Source organism: Poecile atricapillus, chromosome 2, assembly GCF_030490865.1.
Source record: "Poecile atricapillus isolate bPoeAtr1 chromosome 2, bPoeAtr1.hap1, whole genome shotgun sequence".
Lineage (NCBI taxonomy): Eukaryota > Metazoa > Chordata > Aves > Passeriformes > Paridae > Poecile > Poecile atricapillus.
In genome coordinates this window covers 44,536,854-44,546,668 of record NC_081250.1, presented here as the reverse complement: position 1 = coordinate 44,546,668, position 9,815 = coordinate 44,536,854, and the positions used below count along the sequence as shown (strand labels likewise).

Below are 9,815 nucleotides of genomic sequence, written 5' to 3'. Positions count from 1 at the left end.
CATTTCTGGCTTTGTGTGCCATCAGAGACTCGGACTGGCCAAGTTTCTGAAACCATGCCTAACATAAAATATTTACATGGCAGGGCTGTAGTCAGGTGAATTACTTAGCTTTTTACAGACTTGCACAGCCTTACCCCCATATCTAAATGCTTTTCTATGATTGTGCTGAATTACTGACCTCAGATCCCAGGCTCAGCCCTCCTGTGTAGACTTGCTGAGCTCAGCTGTGATGGATGCCTCGTCAAACCACTCTGCTGGGAAATAACAAGTTTAATTTTTTCCAGCTCCTCCCCCAGCAGTTTGGGGCTCTTCTTAAAGATAGTTGTGATAAATATTTTGAAAACTGTTCGGGCTAATAGTCCTAAGAGACTTTTCTGATCTGCTTTTGTTAACAAAGTGGGAATTCCAACACCACCTCTGTTCTGTTAACTACAGGAAACACAAATTTATAAAAACGGAGAAAAAAAGAAAACAGATCCTTTAATAGCAAGATATTTAGTAATAGTGGTTAAAAGAAAAAACTAAGAAAAAAAGTTAGAATAGATAGAATATATAAAGTCTTCTATTAAGGACTTACACAATATGAAATTAATATTACAAATGGCCCGGCACGTCAGTCATGTGGGATAAATGAAAGTTTAAGCCCCCAAATCTCTCTTGCTTTCTTTACTTCTTTTCTGCTTTTTGGGGCCGTAGCTCCAATTCTGCCTAAGAGAGCAGAAGACAGCCATTTCCGATTTTAATCCAGATGAGGCTGATGTAGGAAATCCTTTGGCTGTTGGCTCGTGAGCACGCTAGGAAAATGAAGAAATACCAGTTTCACACAGGGCGAGCCCCCATTCGTTTATCAAGCGTCCTGCCTCTGCCAGAAGAGGTGGAAAACCAGCTGAAACGGGGAATTTGCCGTGCAAAGGGGCTGCCACAAGAGGGAGGTCCCATTGCACCCAGCTGGGCTCGCTCACCTCAGCTGCTTGGAGCATCACCCAGCCGGCCGGGAGAGCCTGGGAGCCACCCACTCCTGTTCCTCCTGCTTTCCTCCAGCCCGTGCCCCTGAAATGTGCTCCCTTCCCTTGAGACCTCACCTCGCCTCTCCCTGCCTGTGCAGAAGCCGTCCGTGGGCTGAAACTCGTCTTGGCTGCACATCACTCCCGAGTGGGAATACACCGGGAATACACCGGGAGCATGTTACAGGCAAGCGATGCTGCTTTCACAGGGGCAGAGCAGGGATGCACTTCTTGTGGGTAGTATCTGCTCATCACAACTATTCATCACAGTGGCACTGAGGTAAAGGAGGATGCAGGTTACTGTAGCATGATGTAAATGTATTAAAAGAATCCCTTAGAATGCCAAATCATTGCAGTCCTCTTCCTCAAACAAATTGGTCCTCTTTTCTCTCAGCTAGCTCTCGTGTTATGTGACTTCTGTCTTCCGCCATGATGCTGCGATTTATTATTTTAAAAAAACTGATCTGGAAAATCTAATAAAAATAAGTTAATCCAACACGTTTCATTAATACGGCTTTGCATTTTCAACAATGGCACAAAAGCTTATGGGTTTGGACCTTTTCATCCAGGACAAATCAACCACGTGTAGGGCCTTGATATCATTTGAACAGAGATACTGGTTCTGTATCCCTGTATCCCAGTCACCCTGTTACCTCTTCTTTTCTGACAGAAGCAGTAATCTTCACAGGGACCATCTGACTCTGAAAGAGCATTATGTGGAGACCCCTCAAGATCCTGTGCATCTCTGAGCGTACAATCCAGCAGAAGTCCTAGGGCTTCTGCACCACAAACCCATGGCTGGTGTGACTTGTCAAATCCTCATGAAAATCACAAAAGCTTTAGGAGTTTGTAGCAGCAGAGGGTCTGGCAAATGAAAGCAGAGCTTCTCTGGGAGCCTTTAGGAAGAGGTTAAAGCACATAAGATCCCCCGGTGCAAGATCCATGAGCACATTGTCAGGCAGCTTTCCCTCTGATTTCTAAATAAAAGAAAAAGAAACAAGATGCTTTTCAGGCAAAGAGATTCTAGGAAAAACGTGATTTTTTTTTCCTCACAGACCCAGAACCAAATAAAGGGAAATCCAGCAGCAGCAACCCTTCTGTGTCTGGAGGGACTGGACAGGAGTTAACAAAAAAGGCTCAACTCCTGTGAAGGGTGTTCTTCTCCCGATCTCACACCGTGACCTTCATATATGCCTTTTCAAGGACCTCCTTCAGACCTGAGGGGACCATGCTAAAATTTTCTACCAGAAGAGCAGGAGTATAAGGCAGAAAAGGAGCCCAGCAAAAATGTTCCTCAAAAAAAACCCTCCTACCTCAGAATCTGTGCAAAAAACATGCTCTTTTCTGGTTTTGCACATAAGTTCTCTAAACTACATGTCTTTTCATATAAATCCTATATGACAAAATCATTCTCCATTTAAGTCCTGCATGAGAGTGTTGACTCATTCATGTTTTAGATTAGTCCAGAAGTTTGCTGTTTTAATAATTTTCTCTTCTTGTCCTTGGAAACTTCACGAGAATTTCATTTTTGGATTTTATTTACTCTGCATTCATAGAGTAATTGCTTGGCAAAAATGTTGTGTTGCCTCCATTCCCTAAAAGGAGTGTGGGAGATGGATGGGAGGGGTCTATTCGTGCTTGTGTTTGGAGGTGATCTCTCACTTTTAAATGTCTCTCTCAGATACATTGTTAAAGGTGGCTCCTGCAATTCACAAGTTTTAGGTCCTCATCAAAATATCCACACACAGGTCAGGTATTATTACTATTATTATTATTATTATTATTGCTCAAAAACCCTCTCAAGTAAAGATTACTTATAGATGAGATGAATGTTGAATAAATGTAATCCATGGATTAATTAGCTAAAGCCCTATGTTAATCAGAAAGCAAGAAAGGAAGAAACACTAGCTCATTAAGCATTTACAAGTATGTTGTATGTGCTTCCAGGATTCAGTTACCCTCTCTCCATAACACAACTGTTTTTTATTTAACACTTGGATGTGTGTGAGACACCCAATGTCCTCATATGCTAAAACTTAAAACTGTCAAATTATATAGTGTTAGTCATCGCCAATGTGAGGAGAAAACTAATAAACTACACAGTAAAAACTATTTGTGCTACAGCTCCATAAATTGCATACACATAATATTTACATAAGTAATAGCTGGATTTGTGGCTGTGCATTACTTATTCACACCTTGTGCGGAATAACTCAAGAGGTAAAAGACTCATCCATTAATCTCCTACCCCCAGTCTATAATCCTAAGAAATCCTAAGCCCTGCAAGACACTCGATCCTCTTAGGAAAATCAGGCTCACGAGCTGAGGATGGTGGTGTGCTTGGTGCTGTAGCACTGCTGATGAGCTCCCCATTGTACGGCTGTGCAATCTCTGGTGGGCCCTGCCGTCAGATGGACACAGGCATGGAAAGTCCTCATGTGCCACCTCTCTGGCAGTCCAGGAGGCATCTTGCTGCTCTGCCAGGCCTGCCGTGCTGGCATCTCATTGCACCATTTTTGTGTATATTTCTCCCGTAATGGAGCACCTTCTACCATCAAAGATGGGTGTCAAAAGGACGTGAAGCTCACTTTTCTTACTTCACACACAGCATTTTGTAGAATATCCCACCAAAAGGTTTTTTTCTACATGAATAATTCCATGTTGCAATATCTTTTCTTTTCCTTTAAACTTTTTGGGGTTTTTATTGTTTGGTTTTTTTTGACCAATGCTATTCAGTGTCCACAAACTACAAGCAGACTATCACACAGGCAAAACCAGCCCAGAGGTATGGCAAGACCTCCACCAGCCTAATTCTGGGGGGGAATTACAGGTCTCTCTGCACTTAAAACAAAACAAGGCAAGCAAGGCTGGCAAGACAACTTAAGCATTTTGCACTTTTTCTTGGTCTCATCTTGCATGACACCACTTCATTGCACTGAATCCCACTCCTCTCCTCCTCAGGCTCTGCTGCCCAACCTTCCTCTGCATCATAGCCTCTAGCACTGCCTGGTCCACCCCAAAAGTGACAGTGGCTCTGCAAGTCTGCCACGTGCTGCCCTAAGGACGTGTTCCACAAAGAATCAAGATTCCAAGGTTTCTCATCATGCTTGTGTGGCTACACATCACAGCCTCAGGGGGACCATCATTTCCAGAGGAGTCAGACAGCATCAGATGGAGTAGGTTATTCATTTCTCTTGAGACTCTAAGGCAAAGGGAGCAGCATGTCATATGCAAAGGGTCTGTTGCACCAGAGGCTGAGCTGGCAACCTAATGTAGGGATTTCTCCTTAGGGGTAAGTTCTTGGGCAGACACTTTAATAACACTCTCCACTAGGCAGTAATTGCCAGGCATTATGCAACTCTCCTCTCCATGGGAGGGAGTCCAGTGGAGTCTGAGGTGTGAAAGATAAAGGTCCCTACCTACGAAATAGCGAAATGCTGCTACCCAGCCATTAACAGTGCAGTTTTATCATGGCCAGTCCTACCACCTTTGGCCGTGTAGGTACAGGGGAGCAAAGCAACAGCCAAGTAGAGCTTATTGTAAATATGCTGATCCATACTGACGTGTTGCTTCATGGGAATGATGTAAAACAGCCCCCTTTCCTGCTCTGTCCCATACACTGGCACCCCTCAGCTGTCACCCCCACTGTGAGGGGAGAGCAGGGCAGTCTTATCCCCCCATGTGGCCAGGGGTGCCCATGGCCTGTGTGACTGCTTGGAAATACCACACCCTGCCCCCACTACTGCAAAAATCAAAGAGCAGGTGTTTCATCTCAGGGCAGGAGACAGGTATTACCTGGCCACAGATTTTGGTAGTAAAATGAACTTGCAGTCCCCATCACTTTTCAAAATCATGTACTTGGTACCTCTGGGCATGCCAAGTGGCACAAGCAGCTTTGGAGCTTGCAGCTGTCCCAGCTCCAGTGCAGATCATGGGTGAATCACCAACTGTCTGGTGGAGTAGAAACCAGGACACTCAACTCTGCCAATGAGATGCTCACTTAAACAGACCTTGGACATACAAAAAACATCTGAGCATGCCTTGGTGGGAAAGAAGGGGTAAGGTCCATGAAAGGACAAGGGGTAATGATTTTAAACTAAAAGAGGGTCAATTTAGATTAGGTACAAAGAAGTTTTTTGGCAATGAGGATAGTAAAACAGTGGCATGAGCTGCCTAGAGAGGTGGTGGATATCTCATTCCCAGAAACATTCAAGGTTAGTTTGGACAGGGCTATGAGCAACCTGGTCTACATGCAGATGTCCCTGCTCAGTGCAGTGGAGTTGGAACAGATGGCCTTTAGAGGTCAGTTCTTGCCCAAAGCATTCTGTGATTCCATGAGGCAGAAGCAGTGCTATCACTGAGTACAGTACTGGGGGGGAAGAGGGTGGGGTGTGATGAGCATCCACAGCCCTTTTGCCTCCTGCCACACAATTCTTCAGAAACTTGGTCTTCATTTAACTAGAAGGTTTCTAGATCCTCTGTTTGGGAAAGAGATGCTTGGGACTGAGGAGACTGAAATATCTTGCAGAAGATCTGTTCTAGCAGCCTCCAGCAGCTGGGAATTTCTCTTTTTTCTTTCCTGGAGCAGTATTAATGCAATGACCTAGCGATCATATTGGAAACAAACCGCATCAACATATAGAGTTACAGGTGAAACTCATTCACTGGGAGGACCTTCAAAAGGCATTATCATTGTCTCCAGCCCCAGTCAAGCCCACCAGTGTGGGGAACACACAGTGAAAATGCCCTGTGCAATGAACTTGTAGGGTTAGAGCTGTTAATAATGCATGGGCATATACCATACATTATGTATTAAGCTCAGGAGAGCTGAGCTAAAGTCAAACATAGATCAAACAATCCATGGGATTGGACTTAAAGTACTTGAAAGGTGCCCCTGGACCCAAATTCAACGGGAAAAAGCAGCAGAGAGAGAGGTTCAGGCTGGCACCTCCTCAGTCACTACACCTGATCCAAAGCAGGAGTCATCAGCACGTGTCAGTGGTGGCAACAGCCTCAAGCTGATCTCCAGATCAGCCCTCTCTTTTGGAAGGGAAGGAAGGAATTAGTGTTAATCCTTGGAAAAAAGTCATTATGCCAGGTCCCTGAGGGACAGCTGTGCAAGCCAGGGGTCTGCAGTATATTTCATAGATAGTGTGAGGGTAAGCTCTCCTTTTGGGAAGCCAAGAGAAACCCTGCACCGGGAATGAACCCTTGGGTGCTCTCTGCAGAAGCTACAGCTGAGGCAGATGGTGCAGGTTTTGCTCTGGACATCACTCAGACAAACCTATTCTTGGCCCACTGAAAACTACAAGCTGCAGAATGCAATACAATACTTTGTGGTTCTAAAGGACCTTCCAAATGAGGGTCTCGCATTAATTAATTAAGCCTCAGAGCACCTAGAAGGAAAATCTATCCTATTTTACCAGCAAGTGCAATGAGTATGCAAAGGTCACACAGAATAAAGGAGCAAAGGAAAGAGAGATCCTGGTATCCTGACTCCTGACTCCTTGCTGCATCTATTAGCTCATGAGTCCCCTCCAAGGGACACGCATGGAGGACAAAAGGTGACCCACAGCTGTGTCCCAAGCGGTGCTGGCTGAGAGATTTAATAAGATGCAGGAGAATGACTAACAGGGTTACACAGATTGTCAGAGGTCAGTAAAGAATATGGCATTAAGAAAATTGATCCTTTGAAAGCCTCCAGCCACATGCTTATGTCAGAACCAGACGTGACTTGTGTCTGTGTTTCATACGACACCACCAAGTACCCACCAAAGGGCTTTCCTTCATGTTTAAATAATGAAATGCAATGTAATGCCAACAGGTGCTTTTTTCACAGGGAGAAGGGAGAAGAAGGGAAAGTGTTTGGGTTGGCTGAGGCAGAGCCCAGGTCTTCCCTGCCTCTCCCACCCCTCCCTGTCCTCATGGCTCATGAGCAAGAGGTCACTGAAGGCTGGACTTGCCCACCTGTCTGCAATGCCAAGGAGACAAGCACATGGGCACTGGAAGAGGGAGTAACCCGCGTATGACTGGGGCGTGTGTGCAGCGTAGCAGCCACGGTGTCGGGGCAATACAAGACGGGAGGCTGCCATGGGGAAGAAAAAGAAAAGTGCTCTACAGGTCATCCTGGAAGATGGTTGGTATCACTGTGAGATCATTTCACTTCACATGCTGCCAAATACTTGGCTAAACCCCTCCGGGCTTCCTCAACACACCATTTTGCATCACTCAAAGATCATACAATTTCAGTTTGTTTGAGAAGGGGACTGTTGTCTGTCTGCCAGACTAAAGTAAATATTAAGAGCATCGCTGTAGGGAAAGAATATAATTTACAATCAATAAGGGATATGCTGCCAAGCTCAGCTGGAACTTGAGGGTCAGCTGTGTAAAGCATCACATATGTAAATTCCAGCAAAAAATGCAATTACTCTTTGTTCTTTGTTTTGCAGCCGGAATAGAGTTTGATGGAGAAGTGGAAACTGACACAGAGAGTGAAGGTAATGTAGAGATTAAGAAATGTGGTCTTGTTTGAAATACAAGAGGTGATGCCTTTTCCTTTTCTCTCTGACTTATGACTTGGTCTACAACATGAACCCTTTCATGAGCTACTTGCAAGCAAGCAGATTTTTCCCTTGAGGTTTGACTTTTCACTGTGATATGTAAACACCATTCTTAAACAGTCCGTCCTCTTTTATCCATGTTCCCAGAGCTGGAGGCTATCAGAGCCCACATCCCTTGGGAGTCAGCCCCCAGTAAATCAGGCACTGCAGTAAAGCACCACCCTGTGCAGGGCAGGGGCTGCTTTGCGCTAAGCTGAAGTCGTGCTTGCCCTCCCTGTAATGCTTGCTTAGACCATAATACTCTGAGATCTTCATTAATCATGGCCACAAGAAGATAACGATGAAAATGGATTGAAGGGAGACTTATGACCGTGAGGGAAATCAGGAAAAGCCCGTGACAGGACTAAAACCACCTTTAACTCTGCATGTATAGTATATCTAAGGTGAGAGAGAGAAGAGGTAAGATCATAATAGCACTGGATAGGTGATACAAGTGTAGCTGTTACTGCAACAACAGTTCACAACTGTGTCTGTATTACTCACAGAATATGAGAAAGCAGGCAGCAAACTACTGGGACCTTTTTTTTTTTTTTAATCATATCAACCTTTTCCATATAGGCAAAAGAGGCAGTAAGATAAAGATAACAAATTAATGCTTCATATTTAACCTAATACTTGATAGGTTGCAGATAAAAAAAAACAAACCCTAGATTACTGGCCGTCCAAAATGAACATTTTCCCAAAGAGAGTAGGTGGTCCTTTGATCTAGATGATTGACCAAAATTCAGTTTAGATGGACCATTACATCGTAACTAAAACCTGCATAATGGCTCCTGAGAAATTAGTTGGAAGCTCCTTCTCATTCTCAGTGTCAAATGTGACAACAACCACTGCCTACTAATTTTTTACCACTAAAAACCAGGAACTATTTGCTTGTCATTAATTTCTAGATTTTCACCAAACCAAAAATGTAAATACTCAAATTCTTTTTTGCTTCTATTTTTCTCACTTTTTTGGCTCCTCATTTTATATGCTTTTATCACAATTTCCTTCTTCCATTATAATATCTCCAAGTCTTTATTTTCATCAGCCAGAAATTTTGGAAAATAAGAAGCCAGAATACTCTGGAAAACTATTAATTTTAATAGACTTGGTAGAGAAAAAGATGGAGAGACTTGGGGGTTTTGATAATTTTTCCCCCTTTCCATAAAATTCTGCAATTAAATCATGCTCCACTTCAATCCTTTAAGTTTTTCTGACTTCCGGAAAGAGGAGGCTTTTAGTTTGCAATGCCAGTAAGAATGAAATGTGCCTCAGAGACTATCTGGTCTTTTTCTTCCCTGAATATACACCATCCAGTATAAAAGAAAACTCAGAGAAAGAAAACCAGATACTGCCTGTGCTGTGCCTTTTCTCTCTATAAATAGAAGAACTCCATTCCCAGCCTTGAAAAGTAAACATCTTTCAAGGACATCACATCAACAAGCAAACTACACATTGTGTAACAGACTGCAATTTCTGTTTCCTTTGTTCTGCTGTGTTTACAGGTCAGGGAGATATCTGTCTGTGCTGCCTGATGGATGGGCTTTTGCATTTGTAACTAATTTCCAATTTTCTTATGGTCACATATAAGACACTGCTGTGCTAAATCGTGCTGTCTTAAATGGGAGTTGCACAGCCAGAGTTCCACCTGGTTCTTGGACGGGGCATAACACAAGGCCCATCGAGATCAACAGGCACCTGCTCTTTGAATTTGCCAGGGTTTGCATCAGGTGTCCTGGCTGCCCCTGCTCTTCTGATTAATCTTTATTCTGCCAGCAAGAATTTCCCAATGTAATTGTTTTTTATCGCTTGCAGAAGATGAAGTAAAAGACAAGAAAACTAACAAACAACACCTCAGGGAAACTGGCAGAACAAGCAGACTTCAAAGCAAAAGACGAGAGAAAGACAAAGAAGAAAAAGAAGACATAGAAGAAGATGAGAGCAAAGAGGAAGACAATGGCAGCCAACAAAACAGAGCTTCTAGAAGAAAAAATTACCAAAGGAAAAATAGAGATGGAAAAAAGGCAAGAGAGGAAGAAAGCCAGAAGAAAGACAGAGGCAAAACGGCTCCTACCAAAGATCAAAAGGATTCAGAAAACAAAGAAAAGAAAACAACCAAGAGAGGGAAGGAGGGGAAGAAAGACAGGAAAAACAGGTAATTAAACAAACCCTGACTATGGCCCCTTGTTCAGACTGGCAGCAATATTGA

The 9,815-nt window shown here is 43.6% G+C and overlaps 1 protein-coding gene and 1 long non-coding RNA gene across 2 annotated transcripts in view; one reads left to right on the top strand and one right to left on the bottom strand.

Annotated features, from left to right (window-relative positions):
• Positions 1–1,331: 1,331 nt before the first annotated feature.
• Positions 1,332–9,815, bottom strand: part of LOC131576708 (uncharacterized) — a 54,614-nt gene continuing 46,130 nt past the window's right edge. The window contains exon 3 of the long non-coding RNA XR_009277047.1: positions 1,332–1,981. This is a non-coding gene — a long non-coding RNA (uncharacterized LOC131576708). The remainder of the gene's footprint in view (positions 1,982–9,815) is intronic.
• TMC2 (transmembrane channel like 2) overlaps positions 7,095–9,815 on the top strand; it is a 30,603-nt gene continuing 27,882 nt past the window's right edge. Inside the window, exons 1-3 of the mRNA XM_058833666.1 lie at positions 7,095–7,140; positions 7,454–7,501; positions 9,422–9,761. Coding sequence (XP_058689649.1) covers positions 7,095–7,140; positions 7,454–7,501; positions 9,422–9,761 — 434 coding nt within the window. The remainder of the gene's footprint in view (positions 7,141–7,453; positions 7,502–9,421; positions 9,762–9,815) is intronic.